The sequence below is a fragment of the Calliphora vicina genome, chromosome 4 (genome assembly GCF_958450345.1).
Source record: "Calliphora vicina chromosome 4, idCalVici1.1, whole genome shotgun sequence".
NCBI lineage: Eukaryota > Metazoa > Arthropoda > Insecta > Diptera > Calliphoridae > Calliphora > Calliphora vicina.
Genome location: NC_088783.1, coordinates 7,051,557 through 7,069,238, shown reverse-complemented (window position 1 = coordinate 7,069,238; position 17,682 = coordinate 7,051,557). Strand labels below are relative to the sequence as shown.

The window sequence follows — 17,682 nt, the reverse complement described above, 5'->3', positions numbered from 1 at the left end:
TTCTTTTTTTTTATAAAATATATACAATTTTTTATTGAAAATAAATCAAGTTTAATGAATTTTTCACAAAATTTTGTTTCAGTTTTGTTATATATAAAATATACAATAAATTTTTTGTTGTTTATATAAATATTTATGGCTTAAATATTAAAAAAAAAATACAAATACATACATAATTATTTAGTAAGAATAATATTTCAATAAAAATATTTTAAAGTTTTAGTTTTGTTTCAGGGGAATGGAAGTCGACAAAGCTTTTTTTAAAAAAAGATAAAGAAGATTCGATAAATAATAATATTATTAATTTAAATTTCAGCTCTTGTGGTAGATTTGTATAAAAAGTTTTTAAAACTTAACTGAAATAATAATTAAAACTTTCATAATAAACATTTATTTTATTATTTAATTTACAATAAGTGTTGCTAAGAAAATAGTTTTCTTTTTATCAGGAAATAAAAGGAAATTATTTTAGTAAGTTTTTACAAAGTGGTTTAGTTTGTTAAGTTATTTTTAAAAATATATTTACATTTAAATATAAACTCGTATAAAATTTGTGTGATTTGTTTTTTTTCTATAAATTTAAATCGAAAATTAATATAAAAAAAACTAACAAAAAAATATAGATTTTAAATAATAAATTACACATAAATTGCTTTTTTGTTTTGTTTTGTTTTTTATTTCTTTAAATTATTTTTGTTAAATGGCCACTGATTTTTTGTTTAAGATTTTTGTTCGAATTCTGTGATTTGTTTTTGAAAACTTGAATTTTAAAATATCTTAGCTAAACTAGGCGTACGTCTGAATGGATTCCAAGAACTTGATGAAACACTGCCAACACGTGATTTTGATGTAGACTTGCAACGTATTTTGGGTTTGCTTGTGGTGCCAGTGGGACTGGATGAGCCCGATGAAACGCCCGAAGAACTAGCGGCAGATAAAGTGGAAATCGAACCCTTTGATGATAAAGGCTGGAAAAGATTGCATAAAGTTAGGATTTAATAATAAAATATCATTGTTTACAATTGGTTAAAAACATATTTAAATAAAAGCTTTTTTTAATTTGTATTTATTTTATCAAGATTTTTATAAAAAAACTTTAGGAGCTTTTAGGAAAAAAGCTTTTAATACATTAGATTTGTTAAAATTAAAAAAGCTTTTATTTAAATTTAAAAAATACTTTAATAAAGTTTGATTCTTTATGGATTATATAAGATTATTTACAAAGTTATTATAGTTGATGAGATTACAAGCTAAAAGCTTTTTTTCAAAATCAAAATTATTTCAAAGTTTTATGTACATACTAATTTATAAACTAAAAGCTTTTTTATTTAACAAAATCTATGCCATTATTGAACTTACTTTTAAGTAATTCCTATCCATGGGCGTAATGACTTTCAGTTCCAATGTTGAACCACATGACTGTATTAAACGCACCACTTGTTGATGCAAGTACCATTTAACATCGATGCCAGCAATTTCGACAATGAAATCACCCTCCTTAATGCCACCCATCTAAAAATAAGATTTCAAAATTAGTACAGTCCCAAATTAAGAGAAATTATATTCCAACTTACATCGGCTAGAGAATTAATCTCGACATGCGCTATCATAACCGGTGAATCACCTTGGACATGAAAACCAAAACTCTCCAATTCCTCTTTGTACAAACTGCAGCCAACTTCATGACCATCGGCAGGCGATGGACAGTGACAATGATAATGGGTGCCATCGTGATAAATCGAAGAGCCCTTTTGTAGGCGCACACAACGCGGTGCAGTCCAATGACGTCTGGCCGAGAAAATGGCAATGGGACCTAAACGTTTGAAGGGATCTTCAATTTTGTACGAAGTAAAATCGGGACCAGTTAAAGTCAGCGTGAATTTAGAGCAGGCTGAAAATTATTAATAAAAATAGAATTAACAGTTGTAATAAGTTGATTAAAATTGTATAAAATACTTACCTTCCACTTGACTGATATCGAATATCTCATCGATTTCGTTCTCTGGTATTTCTTCATAGAACTTTTCCAATTCATCTTGTGTCTTATACTGGGCTTCTTTAATGACTTGTGTTAGAGACATTTTATTCTAAAAAAAAAGTAAAAGAAAACCAGAAAATATTTTAGTAAATAAATCAGTTGATGGCACAAGGCGTTTAATTTGCTGTCAATTATACGCCAAACTTTCAAAAAGTAACAAAAACTAACAGCATTCTTAAAAGGTATTCCACCACCACCAAGCCTAGTCAGACTCTTAGTCAGCCAAGCAAGCAAATGCAGTGGAACACCCAATGGTTTTAAATCAATGCAGCTGCATTCGTCATCTTTTTAAGATGAATAGAAATTAACAAACCACCACGCAGAAGAAAAAGCAACAGCTTTAGTAAATGAAAAAAATTTATGTAATAAAAAGCAGAAGAATATGGCAATGAAGCTGCCATAGATGGTGTGGCAAGCATAGCTAAACAATTGCCATCATAAGCCATCATCAACTTTGGCTATGTATGGAATACATGTGCAGCATGTGGGTAAAAACAGAAACAACAATAACGATTGAAATAAGAATGACAGCACATTAGCTTTGACGAAGGGGTACAAATTTATTCTGATTTATAAATAACTCAATAGCTAATAATAATGGTATATTAGAAAAAGCTTTAAACAAAAATATGTAAATATTAAAAAGCTTGATTTAAATGAAAGTTTGTAAAGCTTTAAAAGAGCAGTATGACAAAAATAGTTTGAAACATATAAATATTTACCAAACAGCTTTTATTGATCTTTGTTTTAAATATGTATAAGACAAATCTTGACAGATCTTTATTAATAAAGCTTCTCGAGAAATTCCTATACATGCAGAAAACATTAACAATTGAGCTTTTACATCTACTTGAGACAAAAAGCTTTTTTATTTTTTATCAAATGAACAATCAATTTCAAACAAAAACCCTTTAACTTCATTTCGATAATAAGAACATCAAAGCTTTTACTCTAGATGGTTTAAAAGCCATAATCTAAGTTTTCAACAGCTTTGTAAAAAGCTTTTACTTGTATAATATGAAATATGCAGGAACCGTAAATAAAGGTTATCCAGAAAATTTTAAAGCAAAAACTTAGAGTCAACGGAGACCTTTACTGCTATATACCAATAGATTCGTATTGACGTGCTCATTCAGAATTTCTTTGAGAAAATAAAAATTCGCATGAAACTCTTAAAAAAAAGAGTTTTAAATAGCCGTCATAAAAAACTCATTTGAAGAGTTTTATATTTCTGATGGGAAAAATAAAACTCCTTAAATGAGTTTTATTTTCTGACGGGAAAAATATAACTCCTCAAATGAGTTTATTTTTTTGAAGTGAAAAATAAAACTCCTCAAATGAGTTTTATTTTCTGACGGGAAAAATAAAACTCCTCAAATGAGTTTTAGTTCTGACGCGAAAAATAAAACTCCTTAAATGAGTTTTATTTTCTGACGGGAAAAATATAACTCCTCAAATGAGTTTATTTTTTTGACGTGAAAAATAAAACTCCTCAAATGAGTTTTATTTTCTGACGGGAAAAATAAAACTCCTCAAATGAGTTTTAGTTCTGACGCGAAAAATAAAACTCCTCAAATGAGTTTTAGTTCTAATAGGAAAAATAAAACTCCTCAAATGATTTTAATTTTCTGACGGAAAAAATAAAACTCCTCAAATGAGTTTAATTTTCTGACGGTAAAAAAAATGAGTTTTTTTCCGACGGGAAAAATAAAACTCCTCAATTGTGTTTTTTATGACGGCTATTTAAAACTCTTTTTTAAAAGTTTCACGCGAACTTTTACTTTTACGTTGAATAATAACTGTTTTAGATGGATTTTTATTTTTAAAGTCACAAACTAACTGTTACGTTTCCTGGAAATATGAAAACTTTCCGAAATTTCCCTTTGTATTTCTAGTAGAAACTTCTGAAATACAATTGTTAATAATTATGGAAATTTTAAAGCTTTTAGAACACTCAAGATTGTTTACGACAAATGAAATTAAAATCTAATTATCCAAAATTACAATATTTCAATTTATTTGAATTTAAGTTTTTCCCCCACCCAAGAAAAAGACAACATTTAAAAATCTATATACTCTTTTCAAGAGAGTTTCCACACATAAATAAATATTATGTTTCGCTGTTTTTTTTCAGTTTTCAAGATTCACAACTCACCTTTAAATAACGACACATGCGCTGCAGACGTTGGGTTTCTTCATGACTAGCCAATGCTTCTTTTAAATGTGCCCGTTTTAAGGCCGCCAAACTTGTGCACTCCTCATCGCTGTCATCGGCAGCACAGCGCATTGCCTCCCGCGCATTACCAATAAACGATTCGTTAGAGGTGGCTTGACTTTTTTTGGTACTCAAGGAAGCTTTGTCATCGTTGGCATCTATGCTTCTAGCTTCATAATGATGAGCCACAGCTATGTATGAGAAACCGAAAAAATAGATTATGAAATGGAAAATGAAATAAATTGAAGAATAATAATGTTGATTTTCTTCTTTAAATGTGTTTGGGGGTTTTTGAGTTTTGTTTCTAAAACAAAAAAGTTACTAAAGTGATGGTTGCTTGTTGGTTGGTTTTATATTTAGCATTGTTGTATGACAATAATAGTAATAATGTAGATGATGATGCTGCTGTTATTGTTGTTGCTGATGCAAGGTAAGCCAGTTTATTTTAGTTAGTTAGTTATTTGTCTTTGGCTGCACTATTATTTAGTATACATAGTATTGCTTAAACAAAAAACAAAACTTTTGTGGCATAAATTATTGATTATTCACACGCAGAGCTTCAAATTGAAAACAAAACATTTTGAGTTCATGAAAGACTCTAAAACAAAATCATGAGGCTGATATTTAAACAATGCATCAGAAACAAACTCATCAAAACCAGAAATAAAGAAGCTGCTTTAAGAATCTTTGTCAAACCTTTTTGCAATCATCATCATCATCGTTGTAATGATGATGTTGTTCATAATAAAAAAAAAATAAGAATACTGTGAGTTTGACTACAAACTCACAGTATTCTTATTTTTTTTTTTGTTTACTCACCTTTATAATATTCCGCTTTGAGTGGCACTAGACCAGCCCAACATTCGGGCAAATATGTATGGGTATCGTTCAGTTGTATATTTTTGTGCATTTCATTGTACTCTTGTGTTAGTTGTGCTGCTTCGCCAGCTAAATCTTTAAAAAGCTAAAATAGTGAACAAAAATTAAAAAAAAATATTTTTAGAAAAATTGTAAACAAATATTTATGTATGTATGTAGATTAATTATATTTTCTTTTTTAAATAAATAAAATTTATCAAAGTTTGATTAGAATCAGATTTTTACAGTAAAACTGTTGATTTTGCAGTTTAAAACGAAAGATTAAAGACACATACTTGTTTTGTGCTTCCATAACAAAGGAGTGAAGACACAAACTCGGTTTGTCCTAAACAGAGTTTTTTTTTTAAAAAGAGTGAGAGAGAGAATGAGAGAAATACAAACTTTTAAATATGGCGGCAAATCAAAAGACTTTAGACACAGACGTGGATTTGGAAATATGAAGGATTTTTATACAAAAGATTTAAGTCACAAAATTAAGAAATTAAATGAAATTGAAAGATTTAAGACATAAACATTTTATGTAGTTTAATGTGACGGAGAATAAGGGATGCCAGGTACTTTTTATCGTTGTCCCCAATCAAAATTAAAAATATCCTCAAAAATTCCCAAATATTGTTTTGCTTAAAATTTTAACAAAAATTTAAATTTCATATTAAGTTAATTGCATGAATTAGTTATTCAAATATTAAAAAGGTACCAAAATTCGTATGAATTAGTCAAAGTTTCTTTTGAAAATATTCATTCCAATTGGTTGAACATTTTTTTCCACTGCATCTCGTAACACATTGTTTCAAATCTTGTATAAAATTAGTAGTGGCATATTTTTGAACCAAAGATTTAGCATAAACCAAGTTGAGAATAAGCAATTGAGGAGCCACAGAACAAAATATACTTTTTGTACATTTAAAATTTTTGGGAAAATGAGTTTTATTTATTTCACCCCCTTAAAAAACTGCATGAACCTGGAAAAGGTAACAAGTTTCTTACTTATCAATAGATACATCTAATTGCCATAAGTCTCCACATTAAATGTTAAGGATGTTTGATATAAAACAATTTTAATATCGGAAAAAGAAATAAAGAAAAAAAGTACGTTTTGTTAAAAACAAAATTAAAAACTTTGTTTTTTATGCGTTTTATTAACGATACAATTTTAAATTAATGTTTTTAATCCTGATCTAATATATAAACAAATTACACATTGAAATTAAATAATTTTTTTTTTCATTTTATAAATTTTGCTGACTTGATTGTTTCTAGAAGATTTCAACCCAAATATTATAAAAATACCAAAAACAAAATTTTTGAAAAGATGCGAAAAAGGTACTTTTGTTCTGCGACTCCTCAATTGTAAATTCAATTTAATTTTACCATCTAAATTTGTTTTGATTTGCACAATTAGAAAACTTTTTGGAGATACTGATTTGGATTTAAAATTTGTATCATATTATATGTTATGATACGTACATTTAATAGCATTAAACATCTCTATTTTCTATTCAAAGAACATGAAATAAAGTTCAGGTATTGGTAACTTATTGCTATTACCGAAACAAACCTATTTTAAATAATTTATCCCCATAAAATCCCAGAAATATTGTTATATATCCCCACTAAAATCTCTAGTACCCAAACGATATTTTCTGTCTCTGAGTTCCTTACAAAATCCCAATAATATTTATAAAAAATAAAATTAGTTTCAGACAGGCGATTGTTTGAAAATATTTTAGCAATAATTCTTTCTGTGTATTGTACAAATGTTTCAAAATAAAAGCTAAACATTTGAAAAAATCACTTAATATGCGGAAATCATGTCACCTAATTATGTGGCCTGCGACAGAAAATCACTTTAACGGGCATAAATCTCTTAAACATGTTGATTGAACAGACCTAATTTCATAACGATCGGTCCATAATTAGTCATAACTCCTATAAAAGTCCATCTTCCGAAAATCATTCACAAAAATAAATTATTGAAATTTTAAATGAAAAATGTTTTTGCTGATTTGTACCGTCAATACTTTCTATTTTATTATTATTATTATTTATACACTTACATGACTCGATTCCGTTATACCCAATGACTCGATTTGTAATTGCAACTTTTCGAACAAACACTCACGTGCCTGTGACAACATGCATGATACCAAAACATCCAAGACCTGCGGTTTCAAATCCATGGAGGGGGCATTCGTGAATGTATCGTAAATGTGACGGAAAATACCAGCAGCTCGCAGAAAACTATCTACAGCGGCATCTAGACCTTGTTCTGTGGTACGATCATGACGGGCACCGATTTGTGTGTAAATGGCACCCAAATTAAAAAGAGTACAGGCCTTTTCGAAGGCAATTGTGCGTTGGCAAGAGGGGACGCCTATAACATTTGTTAAATTTTAAGGTTTAAGCAGTTTCTTTTAAACAAATATTAAAATTTGTATAGATAACTTACCGGTTAAGGAGTCATACCACTCAAAATAGACACCTAAATTTCGATCTGGTGGAAAGAAACGTCTTTCAACATAATACAATAAATTGTAGTAGCGAAAGAGTAAAGCCACACCCTGACAATCACGGCTGGGTGTTTTGGAGGCCTAAGCAAATTACAGAAAAAAATTAGTTGGAGATTAAATTCTTAAATAAATGAGCAATATAAAGTATAACAGCTTTATTGTGTTTTGTTCTTACCTGTCTTGTATCTGTTATATCGGCTATTGCATCTGTATACATTGATGGTTCTTCACTATAGTGTTCTAGTATAAAATCGGAAAACGGTTCCATAAAATCAATTTCCTTTGTTTCTTTTAAACCTAATGGTATCATTGGCATTACACCATCTTGACTGTAACGAGAAATATTGAGAGAGAGATTAAAGTAAATGTTTGCTATTGTTGTTAAATCATGTAATAGTTTGTAGTTCATAAATCATTTTCTTAAGTGTATTATTTATTTATGGGTTTGTGTTGTTTAAATTACAATTACAATTAAAAATAATAATAATTAGTTTATTTATAGTGTGTTTATGTGTAGTTTGTAAAATTAAAGCTATACATTGTTTTGTGGGGGTAACAAAATGCACATACAGTGTGGAAAATATCTAAGCATACAATTTGTTTTCATAAATTATAAAAAATTGGATTTTTAGTTGTTCTTTTTTTTGTATAGCTGTCGATATTTAACGAGCATAAATACTAATTTAAACTCATTTAATATTTATGACATTCATTGTTAGTTTTTAAAGTTGTCATATTGTTTAAAATATTGTTTCAGTTCAGAAAACATTCTGAATTGTTCTGAAGAACTCTCTTTCGTACAAAACCAGTTCTGTGCCCGAATTCTTTAAAATAAATGTTTTAATAAGTTTTCCCAATTCTTGCTTTGTTTTTGATTTTATCTCCATAATCAATTAAAATTGAAAACATTTCATGTTTTTACTTTTTTCTGAATTATCTGAAAGCCATAAAACTTTAATAACTTAATACCTTAATTAAACTCAATACCCAATATTTTTATTACTTCTATTGTACTTTGTACCACAAACTTTAAACTCTTAACCCAAATTTTATGCGATTTTATATAGAAAATCAACAAATTTCACATAAATCATAAAAGTGCGAAAAAAACTGAATTATAAAAAAAAATCCAATAAGAAAATAAACTTTAAAAAAATAATAACAATAGTCTGTAAATACAAGTACAAAGAAAGAGAAAAATAAAAGATCACACCAGAAAAAAAATGTGAACATGCACAAAATAATGTCAACTAAATGAGGAAAAAACATTGAAAGAAACGAAAAAAAAAACGAAACGAAAAAACGAAAGCAATGATATTTAGTAAGGCCGGAATGAAAAATTTTATGGGAATTTACAAAGTGCCACGGATTAAAAAAAGTGTTCCGTGCAAAAAATCTGCTGGTCCATTTCAAAGATAATTGACTTCCTCCAGAGTGGCCACAAATATATAGGCCCATAATCATAGTCAAAAATAAAGTACATTTTAAGAGAATTAAACTCGACTTTACTTAAAAGTGGCCTTTAGGTCTATCATAGACAAGTTAAAGTATACTTCTGACGCTGAAGTCGACTCTAAATATAAAACTAGCTGAAGTTGTTTATAACTCGTTTAACAACAGCATCAGCTGTTCTTCGCCGAGTAAAAAAGTTCGTCACAAAGTAAAAATTGTTTAAGTTTTTTTTTAATTTTTTTTTTATTTTGTATGTCAGCAGTTCAGCGTTGCCACTTGTCTGTTTCTTGTTGTATATTGTAGGTTTCTATAGCTGAAACAAAAAGTCGACTTTTCGAACTTTCGACTTTTGGTAGTTTATGAAAAGTCGACTTTTCCAACTTTCGACTTTTTAGTTAATAGACTTTTCGACTTTTTTCGACTTTCCGACTTTTTTCAACTTTTTACCATTTCTTGTAAAAAATACATGGTTTCTACATTTATTGATGCGCCTTTTGTAATGTTTAGCAATAAAAATTAAATTTATCAAGGCGACTAATGTTGTAAGAATAATGTTGTAAGAATTTTGTGTAGAAAAAAGCTTTATTTTTTAAACATTTATTTAATTATTATTTACATATATTAGCATACACTACAAAAAATGCAAGTGCAATATTTTTTTTAAACAATCTAAAAAGTCGACTTTTATCGACTATTCGACTTTTTTCGACTTTTGTCGATTATTTTCGACTTTTATCGACTATTCGACTTTTGAGATAACATTTCGATTGTTCGACTTTTTTCCTACCAAAAAGTCGATTTTGACTTTTCGACATTTTTCAGGAAATAGTATATTATATATATAGAACCCTAGTATATTGTATGAAAACATTTTCTACATTTGCGGTGGCACCCAGTTAAAGTCGGTTCAATTTAAAACATACTTTATTTTTGACTATGGTAGCAAATTAATAAAAAGCAGGTTTTTATTTTAAAGTTGTTTTTAAAAAGAACCGACCGTTTGACTATGATTATGGGCCATAGAATTTAATATTCATTGGAATATCGTTGCTATCTTGACACACTTTATAATTAATATATCTTGACTTCCACTCAACAGAAACCCTAGAAAACACTTGAGCATCTGGCATCTTCTGTTGCTAACAGTTCACTGCGAATGCCTGAAGGAAGAAGATGTTTTCGCACAATTATTTTGTTTTATTTTTCATGGAGTCTTCTTGCTTTGTTAAAAGTCTTTAAATCTACAACGAAAGTCCTAAATAACAAATTACAAAGAGAAAACTAAATTTCAAATAAATGTTAAAAATATCAATATAATTTTAAGTGAAATAAGAAAAAAATATTTGTTTGCGCGTCAAGATTTGCAACAAACGATTGGAAAGTAATTGCAAAAAACTTGAAGCATGGCTCAGATACAAGAATACCAAGATTTAGTATTGGATGCCTTAGAAGTGGTGGAATTCAAATTGAGTAAGTTTGTCACAAATAATTAGAAAACTAATAGATAATAATGGATACATTTCATTGTGTTAAGGTACGTTCTAAGTCGGATTTGGAAAATGAAGAATTAGCTTTTCACCCCTTGATGGCCCATCAAATATTTGGCGAATCCGAAAGCATATTTGGCTATCAAGACTTAAAAGTACGCATACTGTACACAGCCGGACCGTTGCATATTTATTTGGGCATAGATTACGACAAGAAGGTGGACGAATTGTCTAAGGGAGATATTAAGGCTGATGATGTGGTGGCAACGATAGCGGAAAAACTGCCGGATGGTTGTTATTTTGTAAATATGGATGAATTTCTAAAGACTTTAGATAAGGCAGACAAATTCCAGCCTTTTGGTGAAAAACTTTTTGAATTTAAGCAAGAAGATGATGGCAAAGAAAGAGTGTTTGAATTTTACAATTCCAACTACAAACAGCCTTCGTTTTTGAAATTTTTCTCACGTTTGCAGACATTTGTATTATGGTTTGTGGATGCCGCTTCTTATATTGATGTAGATGATCCACAGTGGTCATATTTTATATGGTATGTACAAATTTTATATTTAGTTTAATATTTATACCTATTTTAGTATCTTTAAATAAAGTTTTGTTTTTTTTGCAGCTATGAAAAATTTAAAAATGATAATGGTGAGGTATCTTTTGCCACTGTGGGCTACACCACCGTCTATGAGTATTATGCATATCCCCAAAATATACGTCCTAGAATTTCTCAAATGTTGGTTTTACCACCTTTCCAAAAGTTGGGCGTAGGTACCAAATTTCTAAAAACCATTTATAATTTCTATCAAACTCAGAAAAATGTCATAGACATAACAGTGGAAGATCCCTCGGATGATTTTCAACGTATGCGTAATTTTGTGGATGCCTCTTTGTGTAAGAAACTGAAGTCGTTTCAAAAGGAGGAACTTAAAAAGGGTTTTAACAAGGAAATGATCAAGGAGGCTAGAGAAGCTTTGAAAGTTAATATTTCTACAATTTATCACAATATATTTTTATATTATTTGCAAATTTTTGTAGTTAAACCCCCGCCAGTGCCGTAAAGTCTATGAAATTTTACGCTTGTTTTATATAAATATACACGACAAGGATGATTACACCTCCTATCGTTTGGATGTGAAAAAACGTTTAAATGCTGTGTATCACAAACAATTAAGTGATATCAAAAAAATGGAAAAGGCTAAAATGGACACTGAATGGTTACGGGCCCGCTTACCCAATCTGAAACTGCGCATTGAACAGTTACAGGAGGAATACGAACAAGTGGAAAAGGAATATCAACAAGTTATTGAGAAATTACGAGTAATTTAAAGGCAGTTCTTTTTATTTTAGTATAATTTGTATAATGATGTTTCGTTTTTCCTTTTTTCATTTAATTTTCGTTTGTTTACTCATTTTTTAAATCATTTTAAATAAAAAACTAGTGATTGTACTAATAAAACGGATTTTGTCAAATGGGCATGTTATTTAGGTTTTTATAGCCTTCACCATGAGTGGCAAGGGTAAATATAAGATTGTCATTCCGTTGTAATTTCTACATTTTGATTTTACGTACACATAAAGTATATTCTGGAATTTTATAGATAACGCATTATCTGTTGTCTGTTGAAATCAACTTTCCGGAGTTTGTTCACCGATAAAAGTTTTTAATATTTATGTTAAAGCATACATAGTCTTCTTAAATTGGGTCGTAAGAAAGTATGGTCGGTCAAGCCCGACCATATAAAAGTCTACTCATCATCAAGCTCATCATTAAGAATAAGACTAAAGCTCATCATCAAACATAAGTATCTGGGTGTAAGCAGAAATTAAATAAGGCTATTGATTTTCATAAACAAATAAAATTCTTAAGAACAAAAGTGTAATTTTAGCTTCTGACATCAATTCCTGGTTTATTTTATTTTTTTGCTTCACTTAAATGAATTGGCAGTTTTTAAAAAAGTATTTATAAAAAAGGCAAAAAGTTGCAATATCATTAAATTAGTAAGTGTAAATAATTGTAATTCTCTTAATAACCCAAAAAATAAAATTCTTAAAAGAGAACAATTTTAAGAATTTATGAAATTTGTTTAGTCACATAGAAGAGCAGATAAAAAATTATTATAAGCAATTAGGAAGTAATACAAAATAATATTACACAGTGCAACACGAAAAAAAAACAAGTAAGAGTGCTATATTCGGCTGTGCCGAATCTTATATACCCTTCACCAAATTATACTTCAAAATTTTAAATATTTTTAGGTAAACAAAATTTAATTTTTTTTCCAGTTGTTTTTGGAATTTTTTGAAAAAAAAAAATTTTCGATTGTTATTTTAAATTTAATTATTTTTTTTTTTAAATTTAAAATTTTTTTTTTTTAAATTTTAAAAATTTTTTTTTTTAAATTTAAAAAATTTTTTTTTTTTAAATTTTAAAATTTTTTTTTTTGTTTTTTCAATTTTTTTTTTTTTTTAAAAAAAAATTCGGGTTCAAAATTTTTTTCCCGATTTTGACCCATTGTAGGTCCAACTTACTATGGTCTTATATACGTCGTTGCAAATGTCTTTGAAATATCTATCATTAGATATCCATATTGTCTATATTAATGTCTTAGTAATCCAGATATAGGTAAAAAATAGGTCAAAAATAGAGGTTGTCTTGGTTTTTTCCTCATATCTCAGCCATTTGTGGACCGATTTTGCTGATTTTAAATAGCAAAATTCTCGAAAGCATGTCTGACCGAATTATTGAAGATTTGGATCCCGAAGATATCTGGGGTCTTCAGAAAACTGATTTCAACAGACAGACAGACAGACGGACAGACAGACAGACAGACAGACAGACAGACAGACGGACATGGCTTAATCGACTCCGCTATCTATAAGGATCCAGAATATATATACTTTATAGGGTCGGAAATGAAAAATGTAGAAATTACAAACGGAATGACAAACTTATATATACCCTTCTCACGAAGCTGAAGGGTATAATAACCATATACGGACACCACTACGTTATAAAATACCAAAAAGACCCGTATCTCCCAGTTTTGCAAACAGTTCGGAATTTTGATTTACACTCTGAGGCAAAGTTGTAGCTCTTGTCATAAATAACAATAAAATCAAAAAACTTCATTCTCAAGATCAAAATCGCAAAAAACTTTAAAAAATTCGATTTTTTACCTTTTTTCCCCTGCAAACCGTTCAAAATTCAAGGAAACAATCAACTACAAAAATGTACCTAAGATCTCAGTAAACAACTTTCTAGAACATATGAACGTAATAGGAATGACACCTAACACCGTTTAGGTAGGTCAATATACATAAGTTATTAAGAAAAAACTAAAGGAATTAAGGCCCTAATTTTGTAAATCACTTCACAAAGTGATATTTATGTGGAAAGCCAAAACAAAATTACAAAAATTTTAAAAATTTGTTTTTGTTTTATATACAAATTCTTAACAGAACAAACGCACCAAAATTCAAGCGTTGATTTGCCTTTCATAATTTGAAAATTTTGTATATAAAACAAAACCAAATTTTTAAAATTTTTGAAATTTTGTTTTTGCTTTCCATATAAAAATCACTTTGGTGACGCGATTTACAAAATTAGGGCCTAAGTGTTTTGGGCCATAAACTATTAAATTATTATAAACTAAAGCATACTTTTAGGCAGCTTTAAAAATATGTATTTCTAAATTTATTTTGAATTTTTTAAAGTTTTTTGCAATTTTGATCTTGAAGGTAAAGTTTTTTTGATTTTATATGTTCACAATTTTTGTTCTTTATGACAGGGGCTACAACTTTGCCTCAGAGAGTAAATCAAAATTCCGAACTGTTTGCAATATATGAGCCTGAAAAAATAATAATTTTTTTTGCAAAAATTACACTGAGGCTCCAAATTTTTGGGGGCCCATAAAAAAAGAGCATGACTTTGGGCAAAACTGCGAGACACGGTATATTGATGCAGCAGTCATATATTATTTGGGGCTTTCGGAAAGTTGATTTCAACATACAAAGGTCAGGCGAATATGGCTATATCGACTCTGCTATCTATAGCGATCCAGAATTATATAATTTATGAAAAAGTTTAAAATAACAATTTCAATGGAAGTAATGCTATAAAATTTCAAAAAAAAAACATAAGTGCTGAACTTTTTGGAAAAATAGAAATTTTGAGAAGCTTTTTCAGAAAATTGATTTCAATAAAAATAATAGTGTAAAAAACAAAATATTAAACATAATATTAGAAAATAATTGAAATATTAAAACGAGTTTTCATTAAATCTATCCTTTAAAATTGTTAAAACTGAACTTTTTGGAATAATTCATGAATAAAATTCGAGAATTAAATTAAATATTGAAATGGAAATCGATTTCAATCAATAAACGAATAAACAGGATTTTAGAAAATAATTTACAAATAAAATTCAAGAATTAAAAAAAAATTTAATTCAATACACTTTAAAAAGAACAAAACAAACAAGTAAGAATGTATGACCGGTCAAGCCCGACCATATAATACCCTACACTAAGTAAAAAAGCAAACACATTTTTCTTTTAAAATTTCAATAATTTATATTTTTGAGTGATTTTCGGAAGTGGGCCTTATATCGGGGCTATGGCCAATTATGGACCATGAAATTAGGTCGTGTGATTTATGTCTATATTAAAGTTAACTATGTTGAATTTTGTGAGTATACCATCATTTTTAAGCGATTTATGCACGTTAAAGTGATTTTCAGAAGCGAGTCTATATGGGAGCTATGACTAATTATGAACCGATCGTAACAAAATTTGGTGACATGAATTTTGTATCTATAAAACTTATTTGGAGCGCAATTTGTGTAGATACATTTATAAATTAAACATTTATGACCGATAAAGACATTTGTATGGGGGCTAGGTGAAATAATGGACCGATTTCAATAGGCTTGGTCCTTGGGCCGAAAAAATAATATGTACCAAATTTGATCGAAATATCTTCAAAATTGCGACCTGTACTCTGCGTACAAGGTTTACATGGACAGCCAGCCAGCCGACCAGACGGACGGACATCGTTTAATCGACTCATAAAGTGATTCTAAGTCGATCGGTATACTTTAAGGTGGGTGTTAGACTACTATTTTTGGGCGTTACAAACATCTGCACAAACGCATAATACCGTCCCCACTATGGTGGTGTAGGATATAAAAATTCGTGAATTAAAAAATGAAATATTGAAAAGGAAATCGATAAAAAAATGAACAGGATTTTAGAAAATAATTTATAAATAAAATTCGCGAATATAAAAAATAAAAGAAAAACAAAACACTTTTAAAGGAGAAAAAATAAATAAAATAAGAAAATACACTTTTAAAGGTGATCAAAAATGTATAGCATAGTTTCCAAAAAAAATCGCAAACTTTTTTAAAAAGTGTTACAAATGTGAATAACTAAGAAATATAATTTTATAAAATAAAACTATGGAATCTTTAAATAAAACAAAGATTTTTATAAAACGTCTTAATTATCAATAAAATTCGAAATTTTGTTTATTATTAAAAGGTTCCTCCATTAAATACGAGTAGATTTCAATAATAATTTTTAAATAAAATTAGCATTATTTAATTGAATCAATGCTTTAAAATGTTATTTTAATTATTTTTAAAATTATAAATAAAATTCTCAAATTCAATAGAAGTATATTGAAAATTTAAGAATTGAATTTATTATAAACTAGTTGACCCGCCCAGCTTCCGGTAGCATTTACTAATGTTAGTTCAAGTTTCACCAACCCACATACACCAGCCTGTCCTTATTTATTTGCAAATAAAATATCTAAATTTGTACTGTATAGTTTAGGGAGCTTTTTTATTACAGTTGATGGGATCAAAAAAAAATTCCGAGTTTTACCCGGAATTTTTGAATTTTTTTGTTTACAAACCATCTCCTGAAAATTTCTAATCGAATAAAAAAAATTCAGCCAAATCGCTCCAGCCGTTCTCACCTGATGCCATTACATACATGGACCAATTCATTTTTATATATATAAAAGTAAAATTCGAGATTTAAAAAACTCTTTGTATTTCTATTCAGCATTTACTGCAGATATAAGTAACTAGTTATATTGCAAACAAAATTTCCAATATCAACTTTTAGTCAATAAATAATATTTATATAATAATAATTGAATCGTTATTTCAAAAACCAGTCAAGCAACAAAAAATCCAAAATTGTTATTGGTTTAATGCAAAAATTATGGTGAAGTTAAAGCAAAAAATTCACGTACATATAGTGCAGAAAGAAGTCAAGTGACAGCCCTTGACTGGTGTTATACTGTAATACTAGGCCCAAATCTATTTTTTTCATAAATATTGTAGGTCTCGATAACTGTGAAAAATTTGTCCTTCCCATCAGAAAGGGACCAATTGAATGGACCCCAGTGATCTGTATGTCAGGATGGCTGCCTAACCTTCTTTCCCACATGTGTGTAATAAATGACGTAAATTGAGATTTGTCTAATGTTTTCTATTTTATTCAATTTCTCCAATTTATGTTTAAAAAAGACAAGCAATTTAGCAAATTAGTCATCCCTAACTGATTTAGTCCATAAAATTGTTTTACATTCTCCATTACACATGTATAATACGATAAATCTAATAAAGATACAAATCATTACTATTTATTCATTGCAATTACAATTTATTACTAAAGCGTAATAAAAATTGTTACAAAATGATTCACAATTGTCACCTGACAATTTTCAAGCACCAAAATACAAATATTTCAACAAAATTGTTGAAATAATTCCAAAGTGTAAATCTTTTGGCTTTTAATTTTTATATGCACAGAAGGCGGCCTTTATTTTTGTAGTTAAATTCTTCAAAGAGTTGAATCATTTTTTATGAGATTATAAAACAAAAATCTGATAATTTTTTATTTCTATTTTTTTTTTGTCAAACAAGCATTGTTTTGTTAATGTCATTTATAAGCCAAGCCTTTTCCTATCTAAATATAACAAAACTGATTTTAATTTTATTTATGTTTTTATTTACATTTATTGTGAACAAAACCCTAAAAAAGATTTATTTTTGTGTTTAGTTATTTGGTTTATAATTT

At 28.5% G+C, this 17,682-nt stretch overlaps 2 protein-coding genes across 5 annotated transcripts in view; one reads left to right on the top strand and one right to left on the bottom strand.

Annotated features, from left to right (window-relative positions):
• The window catches only part of Rhp (rhophilin), a 150,222-nt gene continuing 132,540 nt past the window's right edge, over window positions 1–17,682 (bottom strand). For 3 of the 4 annotated variants that reach the window (XM_065508448.1, XM_065508450.1, XM_065508449.1), the window contains exons 5-13: window positions 7,818–7,971; window positions 7,582–7,723; window positions 7,190–7,506; window positions 5,073–5,217; window positions 4,194–4,444; window positions 1,961–2,087; window positions 1,575–1,891; window positions 1,360–1,512; window positions 1–968 (exon numbers count right to left, since the gene is read on the bottom strand). In XM_065508448.1, the coding sequence (XP_065364520.1) occupies window positions 768–968; window positions 1,360–1,512; window positions 1,575–1,891; window positions 1,961–2,087; window positions 4,194–4,444; window positions 5,073–5,217; window positions 7,190–7,506; window positions 7,582–7,723; window positions 7,818–7,971 (1,807 nt within the window). In that variant the 3' untranslated portion in view covers window positions 1–767. The remainder of the gene's footprint in view (window positions 969–1,359; window positions 1,513–1,574; window positions 1,892–1,960; window positions 2,088–4,193; window positions 4,445–5,072; window positions 5,218–7,189; window positions 7,507–7,581; window positions 7,724–7,817; window positions 7,972–17,682) is intronic. The other variant, XM_065508451.1, reaches the window with a different exon arrangement.
• LOC135956522 (histone acetyltransferase type B catalytic subunit-like) lies at window positions 10,605–11,980 on the top strand. The gene is made up of 3 exons (XM_065507055.1): window positions 10,605–11,128; window positions 11,207–11,564; window positions 11,623–11,980. The coding sequence occupies exons 1-3, from the start codon at window positions 10,605–10,607 to the stop codon at window positions 11,911–11,913; spliced, it is 1,173 nt and encodes a 390-aa protein (XP_065363127.1). The 3' UTR covers window positions 11,914–11,980.